Raw genomic sequence first — 16,609 nt, 5'->3', positions numbered from 1 at the left:
AAACACTCATGGCTCATAAAAAGTGCAAAAAAAGTGCCAGAATAATGCTCAAAACGCTATGCTCAGGTGTGAATGCAGCCTTAGACAAAGGATTAAAAGCTCAAATGCTTGTAAAAGCAGTTTTATTTTTATTTTTTTTTGAGCTGCAGTGTGCATGAACCCTCATACAAACATACTGTATATTGTCTTTCTTGAATTGACTTGTTGGCCAAATGCTGCAGCCATTGTTCTATTTAGAAACAAGAAATACCTGTACTCAGATCCCAATAGCTTGTACATGCATATAATCTATCAAGTGCTTAAGGCCACATATTAATATTATAGTGTAAATAGTGCTATCTGCACTGAGACAGAAATATTCAAATAAGACTGCTAACACAAAAGGCAGTATAACTGCCTTCATACGTGGATCATGCACACCTAGTGACAGGCTGGGAGGCCGAAGGCTGACTGCATGATTGAGAGGCATGCATGAGGTTTGTCCTTTCATGTCGCAGTGGTTCCTGTGAGATCCTTATGCTGGTTTGGGCCTATATGCTTCTATAGTGGTAGCTATTTGCTCTGGTGAGTTTTAAATTCACTCAATGTTGGTGTCTGGTCCGGAGGGCTTTCACACTGGAATGAAAGGAGCCGCTTTTTTCAGGCGCTATGCAGGCACCATTTTTAGCGCTGTATCGCCTAAAAAACACCTCAGTGTGAAAGGGGCCTAAATGCTTGTTAACACTAACTCCTTTTTTATTTTATTTTTTCATTTCAGTAAGCCAGAATAAAATAACCATTTCATTACCATAGGATGTTCATGGATGTCCTTAGATTGAAATGGTTAGAACTTTTTTTATTAGATGCAGCTCCCTCTGCACTGTAGTGGGCTTTTAGGTGTGAATGACAGTCTACATCTTTCATAGATGAATGAATCTGGCAGTAGGCATTTGTGCAGTTTTAGATGAATGGACCTGGCCGTAGGCATTTGTGAACTGTTGGATGAATGTACTTGGCCATAGGCATTGGTGAACTGGTATATGACAGTGGTTATAACCTGACTAATCTAGTTGTCTAATCCTTCTCTGCTCTATCCAACATTTTCAATACAGTCAGTATTGATGGGAAAATACTATGTTCTCCCGGCAACGGGGGTGGGGGTGGGGATCGGGACCATGAACACAGTGATTATTGTTAGTGGCTATACCCTATGGCAATAATCACATGGAAAATCTCACATGCCGGTTGTACCCAAGGCAATTGATGGATTAACTTGGGTATGATCAGCCTGCCCATAGATGGTTTGAATCTCGTCCGGTCCCTGCTCAACTGGGTGAGATACGATCCATCTATGACCAATTTAAGACCATGTGGGCGAGTGAAAATCGAAAGATCTGCAGCCAAAAAGCATTAACCTGTAAAGATGAGTTTCATGTCATTCCGCAGGAAAAGACTAGGTCATTGTAGGAAGTAAGTTAACAGTGAACTGTAACCAGGCATGTACTGGCCATCGGGACTACAGGGAGTTTCCCATTGGGCCGATGGCTTAGTGGGCCACTCTGATGTAAGGGTGCTGCTCATGGGACACTCTGATGTATGGGGATGCTGATGGGACACTCTGATGTAAGGGTGCTGCTCATGGGACACTCTGATGTAAGGGTGCTGCTCATGGGTCACTCTGATGTAAGGGGGTGCTGATGGGACACTCTGATGTAAGGGGGTGCTGATGGGACACTCTGATGTAAGGGGGTGCTGATGGGACACTCTGATGTAAGGGGCTGCTCATGGGACACTCTGATGTAAGGGGGCTAGTAATGGGACACTCTGATGTAATGGGACACTCTGATGTAAGGGGGTGCTGCTGGGACACTCTGATGTAAGGGGGCTAGTAATGGGACACTCAAAATGTAAGTGAGCCGGTCTGGATGAAGTCCAGGGCCAAATTTCTGTCCCAGTCCAGCCCTGACTATAACTGAACGATACAGCTCATTGCCTGCAAGATGGGTAAACTTTCTGCTGTTTATTTTTGAAGCCTTCACATCATTGTTTACCAGAAACCATTGTTCATCTCATTTTGTTTTTACATATGTTGTGTTCTTCCTTTTAGCGCTCATACTTCCCTTAGTTCTACCCTCTTTACTAGTTCACAACAATTCCCTACCAGAGGATATGGCAAATTAGGACATTCACCTAATTATTGGGACCCATGGTTGAGAACATCTCCAGCCATATTTTGGGCCTGCCTCCTAAACCAAGGATGTAAAGCGGCCACACACACACAATTTATTTTTATTTTTTTGGAGATCTGATGTGTAACTGCATTTGAGAATATTTTTGTTAATAGTTTGGCACATTTGTTGATTTACAGTTCTAAGAGTATTGCAATTAAAAACTTAAAATAGATGTTGGCTTTAAATATATTTTTTATTCTGATCAATTTTTTCTGTGCTTTTTTGGATCAGTTATTAAGTGATTGATTGTATTGGCAGACACATAAACAGAAGTGAGGGGGGAAAAGAGGGGTTCAGGAGCTCACGTTGGACTTTACAAGGTGGGGAAAAAAAACTGTTATAAAAGATTTAATGAAAAATAAGTAGTGGATGTGTAGATTATTTTTGGACTAAAGGGATAATTCGTGCCAATTTAAAGCTTCTAAGATTCCAGTGGTTAGGTTTAGATCTACGTCATATGATAAGCAAAAGCTTTTACCTTCTCACAACGCATATGTGCTCTTCCTATATTCGAATAAGCAACCCAATGTACAAAAACATGGTTCTGATGAAATTGCTTTGCCACCTTCAGTAGCCCAAGTTCTTTGCACAGTATCTCCTGATGTTTCCTACGTTTTTTTTTTTAATTAAAGGTCTTTAAAGCAATCCTGTCAGTAAAATGAATTTGTGCAAAAAGAACACCTGCAAATAGGATGAGTAATTTTTCCCATACCCCCCTGACATCACCACTGAACCCCACTCCATTCAAGAGAAATGCTACTCTAAAGTCTGCTGATAGACTTGGGAGTATTGATCTGTCTTGTCACCTGCAGTGCTGAGTGGTTCCTCCTGCCAAACTCCATGTCATTACTGTGCCATGTAGTGATATGGAGGTCAGAGGGAGGCACCACTGAGCATTGTGGGGGACACGAGAGATAATGCGCTGGGAAGTATTATCTCTGGGAATGCCTAAAGCAGAACTAAACACACTGATTTTTAGTGTTTTTTTTTCAAACTGATCCCATTCACACTGTGCCGCCCATAGCGTGGGCGGTAAAATGCCACTATTTTTAGCTGTCGGATTTTGCGGCATATTTTGGTCGTTAGCGGGGAGCTTTCAACCCCCGCTAACGGCCAAGAAAGGGTTAAAACTGCCTGCAATGCGCCACAATAGCTGGCGTTATAGCCACGCCGCCACGCTGATTTCAATGGGGAGCAGCGATGGAGAAGCGGTAAACACGCTGCTCCAAAGAAGCTGCTGGCAGGACTTTTCCTAATGCCCTGCCAGCACACCGCTCCAGTGTGGAAAGCCCTCTGGCTTTCCCACTGGAGACAATGAAGCAGCTGTTTGAGGGCGGATTGCAGGCACTATTTTTAAAGCTATAGCGCCTGCAAATCTCCCTCAATGTGAAAGGGGTCTTGCATCCAAGGCATGCCGTAAATGATAACGGTCACAGTTGCTTGTTCTCTCAACCGAACTGTCAAACCTTCAAATGGCCGATGTCATCGCATATGCAACACCATGGCAGCTGCAGATCAAAGACTAAGATGGCAGCTTCCTTGGCTGTAAAGGATAGAAGGGTTTAGTTCCCCTTTAAGTAGAGGTTTCCTCTTGAATGACACAGCATTCAAAACGTAAGTATTCACTGTTTTCTTTGCAGCTATTCTTCTGCCACAATAGATTTTACTGATCGTGTCATGTTATTGTCAAAATGATTTGTTCATTTTGGTCATGCCATTTCATTTAAATACATTTACTAATACAACTTCTGACTTTAGACATGCTAAAAATCTGTGGATCGTGATGGTATGTAAACTCTCTAGAATATTTTTTACAGTTGACTCCTTTCTATACTCCAAAAGCATATGCAGTAATAACATGGTTTGCAGCAGAATACAAAGAACTAGTCACACGACAGCGTTCTATCTGTAGGGCTTGAAAAAGTAGTGTGTGTAAAATAGAATGAATGTGTGTGTGTGTATATATGTATATATATATATATATATATGTATATGTGTATATTTTTATTTTATTTTTTTTTTATTTTTTTGCAGCTTCTGTGCAATTCTGCTTTTTATGTGTGTTTTTAGTTTGCCATGTTATAATGTTATTGGCACAAATGTTGAACAAGAATTAGACAGCCATTGTCTGTATTTTCCAGTGAAGTCAGGAAACCGTTTTCAAGGTGAATCCTTTAGAAGAGATAACTGTAATGTGCGTACGTAGTTGACAACCTAGTCATTTTATTTTATTCAGCTGCCATTTTTACATATGCTTCATTGCCAGGCTGTCCTCGCAAAGCACAGTTTTTGATTCCCAAGTCCTGTTCCCTTCCCGTTATCCAACGTTTTACTACTTAGCAAGTAGAAAGAAGTCTTTCATTGCAAAGCCCCATTTAATTGCCTCGAAACTGAAGAGGCTTCTCTGTAATGTAAACGTGCCAGGCAGGGTGTATGGGAGGTTTTCTGGAGGTGATCTGAATCGTATTAACCTCTCAAGTCTCTATCCATGCAAGATCCTGGGCTCTTGCTGATAATTCTGCTATTCAGTCCAGAATATTCGCACTATACCAGTAGTCCCTTCCCCCAACTATGCTCCTAAATCTTGAGTAAACAGTCACAAAGTCAACAGTGGAACTACATATAAAATTCAACAGGATTACAAAATAAACTAATGGAAGGAATATATTTCTGTGATCATTTTTTTTTTTTTTTCTCAGAATTAAAGATCTGCAAATTCTTAAAATTATTTCTTGTTTTCAGGTTGATGTTTAAGGATTAATATAAAACTATTGAGAAGAAACTACTATCAGCAATGACTCTTTTGCTACTCAAAAAAAAAATTGTGCATGATCTAATCCCTTCTAACCCAATCTCAATAATTTTAAAAAATATATAAAATAGAATAAAGTGCACCCAACTTAAATCCTTGCTTAGCCATGTGCTAAACAAAACCAAACAAACCAAAAAAAAATTAAAAATCCCTAAGTGCTAGAAGTGATACAGTTGAACAAAAAGAAACTAAACGGCAATTGTTTGCTCTTCTGAGGTCACTTGCACCTCTGCCATTTCCTATACACTATACAAACATCAGCGTTTACACAACAAAGAAGGTACCATTTGTTTGAATTGTTAGGCAGGACATTCAAATTTCTTTCTTGCAACCACGGGTTGTAGAAAATTAATTTGCAGGATTCCCCAATCAACACAGACGGTGCTGACAATGGAAGGACATTGTATTCTCATGGCGGGGGGGGGGGGGGGGCTGGAGAAGACGGTTATTATTGCTAGTTGCAAGTAAATGCAGCAGGGTGGGTGTACCCAAGTTAATCGGTCAATCAACTTGGTACATTCAGGTACATACCCGCACATGGTTTGATGGTTTGAATCTCGGCCAGTTCCTGCTGAACCGGCTGAGATTTGAACTATGGTCAGCATTGCATTATATAATCAAAACACTCCCATGTTAAGAGCTGACCTAGCAATAAGGCTAGAAGCACTGGGAAAGTAGACGCCACAGTGTTCATTTGTGTGTTCTTCTATGCGTAGTGACATCACTGTGCCATAGTCCTGTACGTTGTGTTTCGGCACACAGAGTCCCTTGAGAGCAATAAACATCAGGTAACACATGAAGACTACTCCACAGTGACATTGTGGAAGGCCTCACACACAAAAATTACCACTGTGGTGTACATACTTTTCTAAAGCTTCTTCTACCCTTAGTGCTAGGCGGTGAGTGTTTTGATTATTTTAATGTAACCTTTTTAATAAACAAAGTTAGCGCTAAGGCTCCTTTCACAATAGCATGTCTTCAAAGTCGCACGATTTCCATTGCAACGTTTGGTACAATTTTGATTTGACTTTACATTCTAAGTTGTTTCAAAAGTCACACCAAAGTAGTGCAGGTACCTTTGCAAAGTTACTGTGACTTTAAGTCGCAGTGATTTAGACGGCGCTGTTGAAAAGAAAGGGGTGTGGTTTGTCATGCGACTTTGATGCCCAAAGTTGCATAACAAATCGGACAAGTGGGAATGGACTCTCAGATGTCACCCGCCCCCCCCCCCCCCTTCTTTTTTGTATAAATGTTAATGTTTGCATATCGTTGGTGCAGGTGTCCTAAGGAGAGACACGCAAGTTCTGTTTGACCTGCTTATTAACTTAAGAGGTCAATGGTCAATACCATTTGGTGAGTGTATGCCAAGTTGGAAGTAGACATCAGGTGATGTGAGGTTTTGGAAGTGGAAATAGAAGAATTTTTGTAACTGGTTGAACACTGTTCATGTTTTCTAACACATTCTTATTTAAATTTAAAGATTTATAGTTCGAGAGACTTTATATGATTGTACAAAGACTGACTAAACCCTAAACCTATATTTCTGTTAGCCTTCAAACCTAATCGTATTAGTATTTTTGAAAGTATAGCTAAATCTAATAATGATATTTATTCTCTTCTCAGGAGGAAGAAGATCTACAAAGGCTTGTGCATTTCCTTCTTTGTGGCGATTACATTGACCATCCTCCACACAGGGACACCCCCCAATCTGTTTTTTACTCAGAAGGATATAGAGTCTGAAAGTCCTATATCTGCTGAAAAACGTGACACTTTTCATGCACCTGGTGCTTTTTGGGCAAACCGGAAAGGTGAACAAATGGACATATCTACCACGAAAGATGGCTATCCTAGTGAATGGGATATTGACGTTATCAACTGCACTGCCAACTGGAACCTTACCCATCTTGACTGGTTCAAGACACTGGAGCCTAACTTTCAACAGTTTATCCTCTACCGAGACTGTCGTTATTTCCCTATGATTATGAACAACCCACAGAAGTGCAGCGGAGATGTTGACCTCCTCATTGTGGTAAAATCAATAATAACTCAACATGATCGCAGGGACGTTATTCGTAAAACCTGGGGAAAAGAGAAAACGGTGAATGGGAAGAAAATAAGAACATTATTTCTTTTAGGAACAGCAATGAAAGAAGAGGAAAGGGCTAATTACCAAAAGCTTCTGGAGTTTGAAAACCAAATATACGGTGATATTCTGCAGTGGGATTTTTTGGATTCTTTTTTTAATTTAACACTGAAGGAAGTAAATTTTCTTAAATGGATGACCATTTATTGCCATCATGTGCCCTACATCTTCAAAGGGGACGACGATGTGTTTGTAAGTCCCATCAATATCTTGGACTTTCTGGATGGCAACAAAATACCTGATCTGTTTGTTGGAGATGTCTTGTACAAAGCTCACCCCATCCGCAAGAAAGACAACAAATACTATATTCCAACATCTCTATACAGCAAAAACCTCTATCCTCCTTACGCAGGTGGCGGGGGCTTTATCATGGCAGGCTCTTTGGTCACAAAATTGTTTAAAGCTTCTGAGACTTTGGAACTCTATCCCATTGATGATGTGTTTCTAGGTATGTGTTTAGAGGTCATCAAAGTCAACCCTGTATTGCATGAAGGCTTTAAAACTTTTGGGATTGTAAAAAACAAAAACAGCAAGATGAACAAGGAGCCCTGCTTCTTCCAAAGCATGCTCGTTGTTCACAAACTATTACCTGCTGAACTGCTACAGATGTGGGAACTAGTACATAGCAACTTGACTTGTTCGAGAAAAATCAACATTCTTTAGTGTCTGTGGCAAAAGACCTGTGGAGGGTTTAAGAAAGAAAAAGTACAAACTGGATTCTTTATTTTTTACGAAGGCTGTTTCCCTGGCAGGTTTGGGGATTCAACTTCCTGAAAGCATTATTTTTTTATGTTTATGAGAAATCGGACCTTGTAACTTTTGTAAAGGATTCCATGGAACTGTGCTCTGGGTACGATATAGGCAATCATTATGAACGTGAATGAAAGCTTGTTTTTATCTCTGGGTCAATCAGCTGTGCTGTATGTGGTGGAGGCTCTCGCCAATGTTTTTCTTTGGAATTTTTAGACCTACAGAGCCTTATATGGTACATGCCAAGATACTTAACCCAAACTACACTTTACAGAAGCTTTCGTTTCACATAGTAACTTAACACTGTGCCTGCAACATGGTGACAAGCCATGTGGCCTTCCTGATCACAATGATCTACAGTGGTGCTGTCCATGGCTCGCAGACTCTGTGAGGCCTTATATAAACAAAAGTTACAAAAAAAAGAAACTGAGCTACAAGAACTTAATTTCCACCTCTTGAAAATTTTTTGTTTTATAATATTTATGTTTAAATGTTTGGGGTCGCTTTTGTTTGTTGATTGACCTTTACTTTTTTGATTATTTTAAGGTATCTTTTGTTGACCATTTTTGTTAATTTATAAAAGTAAAATTTAAATTAAGAAGCATTACCACAACTGTTTCTGTTTCAGTTAAAGGAATCATATTTTAAAATTATATAATAATGATTTTGATTGAACATGGTAGGCTTATATATTTTATGAAAGTGGCATAGTTTAAGGGCCAGTTGACACCAGAATGCAGTGTGGAAAACCTGCATTCAGTGCATGCTTACCACACTGTGTTCAAAATACAATGCGCTTATGATCTGTAGCAGGTGTCAGTGCAATGCTAACGACACTCCAAAAAGCAAGTCGCAAAGGCAGTGTGTTTGTCTGCATCGGATCACATGGTATAGAGATACCATGTGATCTGCTTTCTCTGTGTCTTGTAAAGTAGTGCATGCATTGCTTCTGTTGCGGTCCAGTGTGGTTTCAGCCCATTCAAATGAATGGGCTTAAATTGCACTGCACCTGGATCACATGTGAATCACACAGGGATGCACAGTGCGGTCTTGTTTGGTTCCTGGTGTGAACCGGCCCTAAGGGATAATTCACACCTGATGCTTTCCGGTCCATTTTTTAACTGCAAAAAAAACACACGCACAGTGTTTACCATGTATTCCAATGGTCCTAGTTCACTCCAGTGTGGTCAGTTCCAGTGCAGTTAAAAGTCGAATTTGCTGCATTTTTATTTATTTTTTTCATCTGAAATAGGGGGTTTCTTTCCTGCGGTCTAACAGGTTTTTGAAGGTCCAGATCAATACTTATTAACAAATCACATAAAATACTGAGTGAATTTGATTTTACTATAGTATTTTCTACGATTTGAGAAGTATTGATCTGGGCCTTTAAAATCCCATTAGGGGGGTTCTTTTCCTGTTGTCGATTTCAACTTTGGGGATGATGGCCCAATTTTCACATTTCCAGACTATTCCTTTCCATCTTTTAGTCCAGTTTTTTTTCATCTGGAACGTGGCTAAACACACCAGAGCGCGTCCTGAATTAAGACCGTTTTAAAGCGTCAAAAAAAATGAAAAATTAATAAGGAGGGAGGAAAAAACGCACTAGGACACAATGAAAATGCATCAAAAACGCATCCTGAACTCAGACATTGTGGTGTGAACCAGCCCTAAGTGTATCTCCAGCCCAAAACTTTTTTGTTAATATAGTTGTGGCTAGAGCTCCTGTGGGATTTTTGCTAATATCCAAGCCCCATTAGATAGATTTACTCTTAGGCCTGATTCACATCTATGCATTTTTAGTGCTTTTTGCATTTTGCAGATTTGCACTACAGTCCATTTAGCATGGTTTCCTATGGAACATGTTCTGTAGTGCAAAATGCAAAAAGCACTAAAAATGCATAGATGTGAATCCAGCCTAAGGCCTCATATACACGGCTGCTGGTAAATGGACGTTCAGAGGCAGTTGGCTGCTTTTTTCAGCTGCCCCTGAACTCATTCAATGTTATCCAATGTGTACATGTACACAGGTTCGTTTAATGTCATTTTTAGGCAGTTGCGTTTAGAAGCTTATCTTTGAAGGCAAAAAAAAATGAGTTCAGACGATTAAGTTTCTGACGCCAAATGCTGCTAAATGTGGTATCGGCATTTAGCCATGTTTTCGGTTAAAAGTGTTTTTAAAAGGTGCCCTTTTGTTAAAAAAAAAATGTTAAAAAAAAAAAAAAAAAAAAAACTTAAAAATCATAGCAAATGATGAAAAACCACAAAAAAAATAAAATGAAAAACTTGTAATTTCTTACAATGCTTCCTAGACCATTTATATACCCCTAATGAGCCCATGATCCAATCCAATACACCACTAGCTTTGCTGTTAATCAGAGTAGAATTGGAATTTGACCTATGTTAGATTTGAACCAGATGACCCCACCATTGAGCTTGACCCCTGACTTGATCAAACATAGTTGCATGAAATGTAATATCTGGCTCTTTTAATTTCGGCACTATACTCATTATGGGATCCATAGTAAAAGCACCGAAATTGATGTATATACAAGTATACTGCTACTCACTCTGGTCTCACAGAATGGCTGAAATAGTTAAATAATACAGTTTTTTTTTTTTTTTGTGCTTTGGGAGGGTCTTATGATGTTAACTTAGATGAGCACTCATAGATGCAAACGTGGCAAAATGCCGCTAAACGGGTGTTTTTAAATGCCAGTTTCCAGCTGTCAAAAAAATCATTCAGAAGAGGTTGCCTCAGCGTACTGTTAATTCTTTTTTTTTTTTTTTTTTTTTTTAAATAAATAAATTTCTTGTTCTGCTGACAACTGTTTTATCAGACAGAAAATTAGGGAAAATCTACAACCAGGACACAGACTAAAAAAAAAAATCTGACACCGGGTCAATCCTTCCATTACCTTAATTACAAAGGCAATTTTTTTTTATCTATGTTACTGTTGAGCATTCCCTTCTTGCTTGATAAAATGTCAATATGCTGAAAGTGAGAGTAAATCTCTCGAAGAGAACACTGGATAGCAGTAAATACCTGACGGGTCTAACACTTCCTCATTCTATGCAAAATTAAAATAAAATAAAAAGTGGCTGGACAATGCACGTTAAGGATATATTTACTGCAGTATAAAAGGCGAACAGACACATTTTGTATAAAAAAGAAGAGTGAGGAGAGAGGGACACCAAACAGCCACATAGTGTAGTTAGTTTGATTATTTGGAAAACATGTAAGTAATAAGCACACAAACCCTCAGAGGATCTAGGTATGTCTCAGGGAAGCTGCTTACAAGCCTGGGATGGATGGAGGCTTGACCATACAAGCAAGGATGCCAGACTGAGAGCGGGAACCACCACTACAAGGACTGCTGAAGCCACTGGGAGCCTCTCGCTGTAGCCAAAGGGAGAGCTCCTGCAACCGCCGTTTGATTTATCAAAGGCACAAGGAATTCTGGGATACGCGTTTCAGGGGCTAACATGCCCCCTTCCTCAGTCTCGCTGAGCAACTGAGAAAGGGGTCGTGTTAGCTTCTGAAATGATTCCTTTAAACAAGCTGCTTGTTGCATACACTTTTTTTTTTAAAGTTGTCATATTCTGCAAGGTGACCATTCGGGAACAGGGTGCTCAGTGGCCAACCACACCAACCCTGGGTTACTTGGGCACTAGGAAGCGCCCTTCCTGAAGGAGGTATCTTGAATACAGACAGGTAGGCCTTGTGCTGGCCTGCATGGACATCCAGTGAGTGGGGGCTAGTAGATGTCACAGAAACGGTGCCTTGCAGTGTATAAGGGATGTTAGCTGCTAATGCAGTGTTTTAAAGTGTTACTAAACCCACAACGGTAAAATTAGTTTATATATGCAGTGAAGCATGCTTTCTATACTTGCTGTGGACCCTTAGGGGTTAACCCTCTGCATTGTGTAAAAAAGGCTGTTTGGTCCTGTCTCCTCTGATCTTCCGCTTCTTCCATAGTCTCCAATCAATCTCCTGATAGTACTAGGCTAGGGGACAAGCTGCACATGCTCAGTTTGGTGTGTATTGCTGAAGAGTTTTTTTTTTTTTCTTGGGAAAGTGCATGTGATTAGCACAGGGCCAATCGGCACTGTCCAGACAGAGGGTCAGGGATCCTGCAGTTTTAAAGTACAGTCAGAGGAGAATGAAAACTCCTACTACAAGCTTTAACCAGACACTGATAGAAGTCACAAGACTGCTATATACTGCTGATGAGAAAAGGTATTTAGCAGTTTATATTTCCTAAAACTTGCATTTCTATATTATGTGCACTGTGGGAGACCAGATATAGTGAATTCAGGGTCCTGGATTTAGTAACACTTCAACACGCCCCATGCTCTCTCCTCACAGGATTTGATTGACAGAGCCAATGGAGAATGCATTAAGGTAAACCAAAAGCGTATGCCTTTAGAACCACTTTAATTCCTTTAGTTTACATTCTGGGGGAAGTCCAACTCCCGCTCTACTTCCTGGTCGCTTCAGATGTAAGCACTGCTGGTCTTATAGACTGTTGTGTGTCTGCCTCCCTCTCCTCTAGGCCATTCACAAAATGGAACCTGGGGCCATGTGTTTTCTATATGGTAAGGAGGAGAGGCGGCAGAGACATGACTGTAACGTTGGAGTTTGAGATCTGGAACAATCAAAGTACAGAAGGAGCTGTACTTTCCGGCATGTGACCCAAATTATTTTCAGAACATGGGTATAATATGATATCCACGTGCTTTACTAATTTTTTCTTCAAGACTTCTGGCAAGTTACCAGCTGCTTATAGGAGAAATGTGGTATTTAAAAAAAAAAAAAAAACATTCATACTCCCCTATGTGGCTGTAGGCTACATGTTCATGCCCTCAACCCCCTGGCTGCAGGGAGCACAGTCTCTCCTCGGTCGTGAGCCACCAAAAAATCCATTACTCCAAGGAAGAAGGAGGAGACTTCCAAGTTATTGAAGCAAAGTGATGCACCTACATTTTCACCTGGTGCCAGGAAACTGCCCTCGTGTACCATTTCTCAAAGGAATGTTGTGTTACAGCAGCAGTGTGGGGACTTCCCAACTCATTCCCAGAACAAAATCAAGTCGGACTGAGTGCTGCTTACCCATTCTCAGGAAGCCTTGTGTAGATCTTTGCCTCAGCCAATCCTTTATCACTTGTCAGGGTGGGGAATGCTTGTTAACCTTCAGAACCATAAAACAGAAGTATGGGCTTTTGAGAAAAAATTTAAAACTATACTCGCCTAGGATATGATGCTACAGCTGTCCCCTGCTGGCAGGGCGGTGAGAACTGAGCGATCAAACACAGCTGATTGCTCAATTCTCCCCTCCACTCTGAGCAGAGAGCTGGGACTGCCTGTCACTGGCTCACAGGAGGGGCTGGCTCAGGTCTCTGGGTGAATCCTGACCATATGGTTGGGATCTTTTCAGAGCCTGTGACGGAAAAAACTCCACTCCTGTGATCCATAGAAGTACTGCCAAAAAAGCTTTGTCTGTGCTTCTACTTGAAGGCACACGACCGACACCCCCCCCCCCCCCCCCCCCCAAGTGAACTCTACTCTTCATTTCCATGCGCTCCGATTTCAGAGGGTCATGCCATGTTTTCTGGAAAAGAAGCTTCAGAGATTTCCCCCAGCTTGATCATTGTCCCCAAGGCATCCATTCTGGATCTGAAGATTTAAAAGTTCCTTCAGATTCCTTATGGAATCTCCTAGGTCAGACATCACTTCCCTTCAGATGGGTAACTTTCTGACCTCTGTGGATGCCTACGTGCACATCTCCATAGTCTTCCTGCATCAACAATTAACACTAATACTTGTGTTTTGCTGTGGGCATTCAGCTACTGTACTAGCTTTGCACAGTGGTGTATCCATGTGTACACTGCACATGGGCCCTGAGGGGGAGGGGGGCCCACTGTGACCCACACTGCACACATGGATGATCCCATGGTTGACAGTAGGGGATGATCGGTGCAGCGGGAGGGACAGCTGCAAGCAACGATCTCCCTGTATAGCTTTTCAGCTGACTGCCACTTCTCCTCTCCCTCCCGTGGCTGTCAGTTGAAAAGCCATACAGGGAGATCGGTGCTTGCCTTTTTTAATGTGTGACATTGGGGGTCCTTGCATAATTTTCACCTTGGCAAGTAGGCAGGAAGCGCTGCAGCAAACCGTGTTAAACATTTTTAAAAATTAAATGTTTTTCAATTCTGCAAGAGGGAGGGAGGGGGGGGGGAGCCAGGAGAGAAAAAGTAATTTTAATGTTGATGAAGGTCTGCTTTATTGTATAGCATTTAGCCAAGGACATGTGAAGGTGGTTGATTGTGCAGCTATCCAAATGCTGCAGCGATAGGGAAGTACTACTAGTAAGTCCAAGGTTTTAAAAGCTGTCTGATTAATTCCAATAAATATTGATGGCTGTTGTCTGTGTGTTTCTGCAACAGAAAGGAGACCGTCATTCATTCCGAGAGTGTTCTCTTAAGTTGGACAGTTTAAATGCGTGTAGTCTGTCATTTTTGTTTTCCATATATGCATGTAAGCAATAAACTTTGTAAAATACCCCAACCAATCTGTTAATGATTTAAAAGCTATTTTTTTATGATCCATTTACAATTTTTTATTTACATGTGTATGGGGCCATGGAGTTTGCTTTCATCATATTTAAAATTTGTTTCCTGCTTTTGTAGTTCTGCACAATGTTTTACTGCCTCTCTCGCAATGCAAAGCCATGATTTCAAAGCTGTATTTCCTTACGGTTATCTGATCCGTCTAATCTACCCTAGTAGTTAATTATAAATCTGTATTTTTAAAACATAATATGGGAAAGGAAGCCTGTATCACAAGAGTGGCATAAACATTTTTTAAAGACGACGTATACTCCAAAAGTAAAAACTTGCAGGCATATATAGTAAGGTCCTAATTTGACAGTGTGAATTTGAAGCCACTTGCCCATGCCTGCACACAAGTCAAAATAGAACCTGTGGCTGTGTTCATACAGCCTCTGTGTCTTCATAGAGTAACAGGTCACCTCCAGCTGCATGAACAACCCATGCATTGTTTAAACATTGTTCAAACAGTCCTGATGGGGAGGGGCTTTGGTGAAATATCAGGGATCCAAACAGACCCCTGATGTCTCACTTTTAAGACAGAGTGGAATTGAGGGCATAGATTCTTTCATCCCTTTTTCTGCAGCCTCAGCTGTACTGTAGATGTACAGGAAGCACTCTGTACAGCGGCTCCCTGTTCATTCACAAACGTATGCATAGTAAACACAGTTTACTATGTCTCAATTATGAATGAACACCAGAGCGACCAATACCAGTAGAAAGGGGTCGGTAAATGACATTTACTGGCCTTCCCACTCTTCATCCTGACACTGATCCTTCTGTGTTCTGCAGCCGGTGGAGTGGAGTGGAATGCTGGCTACATTCCAGGGGGTGCCACAAGGAAGCTGTTTAAGGGATTGTCCCTGTTTCACCTCCCTCCTGCTTTTTGAGTAACCAGGTCACCTGTTGCACTGATGGGGCCTGGGGCTTGACCGTGTACAGAAGGGCTTACTGTACTGCCTTATTATATATTAAATGGTTGCGATTTATAGTAGAAATTAGGTTTGAACTTGTGAGGTCAGGGACACAAATACTCATGAATGAAAATTAAGTGTAAAAGATGAGAAAATAAAATTAAAGTTAATAAAAGATGTGGTGTGAGAGTAATAGTGTTTATATTAAGACATTCTATGACTCGTGACTTGTAACTGAGTGTATTTATATAGTCATAAATACCAAACCCCTGGTTTCTCCTCACATTGTGACAATCTCCCCACTTTTCTCCCTGCTATTGCCACCTCTGGGGAGGAAGAAAATGGCCAATATGGTGCTTACATCGTGCCCTAATAACCTGCCAGCTTCTCGCTGAACTGCAACGAGAAGTGGAGAACATCATCTTCATTCCTCGTCGCAAGTTCATAAACCACTGCACAGTGGAGATAAGTCATGATAGTGAATCTTGGCTTATCTCATGTTCATAAATGTACACCTGTGTTGCTTACTCTTCACCTTGCTGAAGAACAAGCTGAATCTGAAGACCTGCTGTGCAAAGAATCCCTGCCTATGCTTCATTCATTCTGTGGATCTGCTTGTAAGGGGGCGGGAAGGATGTAGTACCTCCTGCCATGTTCTCATTCTCATTGGGTGCCAAGTGTGGGTCAACTGGGAGGCCTACCCCAGAGTGGGTTCTTGTGGGCTATGCTAGGCACCTTGAACAGGGTCATAGCCTTACACATTGGGTACTTTTACTTCAACAGATGAATGAACTTAGTTAACCCTTTTGATGTTAATGTACACCACCGTCACTGTCCCATTAAGAAGGGACACACAAAGCCGATGCCCTCTCACCTGTCCAGTGTACTCCTGCTACCTCACGCCCAGTAATGGAATGGGGTCCTGCCATCCACCTCTTCCGTACCGGTGCATAGGCTGAGGACCTCTGCCGTGATGACTTGCTCCCCATTGCTATGGGAGAAAAATCATTCATGGAAAGAGGGTCAACAATATCTCCTTTTGCAGGAGGCTATCCTACCTGCCACATAAATCCATTAAAACAGGCTCCATGTGAAAAATGTGTTATTGATGGTAACTACTTGCTTTACTCTACACCAGTTTACTCCTGAAGTACTGTCTTCATACACAAATGTG

The 16,609-nt window shown here is 41.1% G+C and overlaps 1 protein-coding gene across 2 annotated transcripts in view; it reads left to right on the top strand.

The window, feature by feature from the left end:
* Positions 1 to 15,613, top strand: part of B3GNT7 (UDP-GlcNAc:betaGal beta-1,3-N-acetylglucosaminyltransferase 7) — a 68,392-nt gene extending 52,779 nt beyond the window's left edge. For both annotated transcript variants that reach the window (XM_077487675.1, XM_077487676.1), the window contains one exon: positions 6,646 to 15,613. In XM_077487675.1, the coding sequence (XP_077343801.1) occupies positions 6,646 to 7,828 (1,183 nt within the window). In that variant the 3' untranslated portion in view covers positions 7,829 to 15,613. The remainder of the gene's footprint in view (positions 1 to 6,645) is intronic.
* Positions 15,614 to 16,609: the final 996 nt, after the last annotated feature.

The sequence above is a fragment of the Lithobates pipiens genome, unplaced genomic scaffold (assembly GCF_037356315.1).
Source record: "Lithobates pipiens isolate NorthernLeopardFrog02 unplaced genomic scaffold, aLitPip1_a1.2 Scaffold_18, whole genome shotgun sequence".
NCBI classification, from domain to species: domain Eukaryota; kingdom Metazoa; phylum Chordata; class Amphibia; order Anura; family Ranidae; genus Lithobates; species Lithobates pipiens.
Note: the sequence above shows the minus strand (reverse complement) of the source record. Positions and strands in the feature narration are given on the sequence as shown.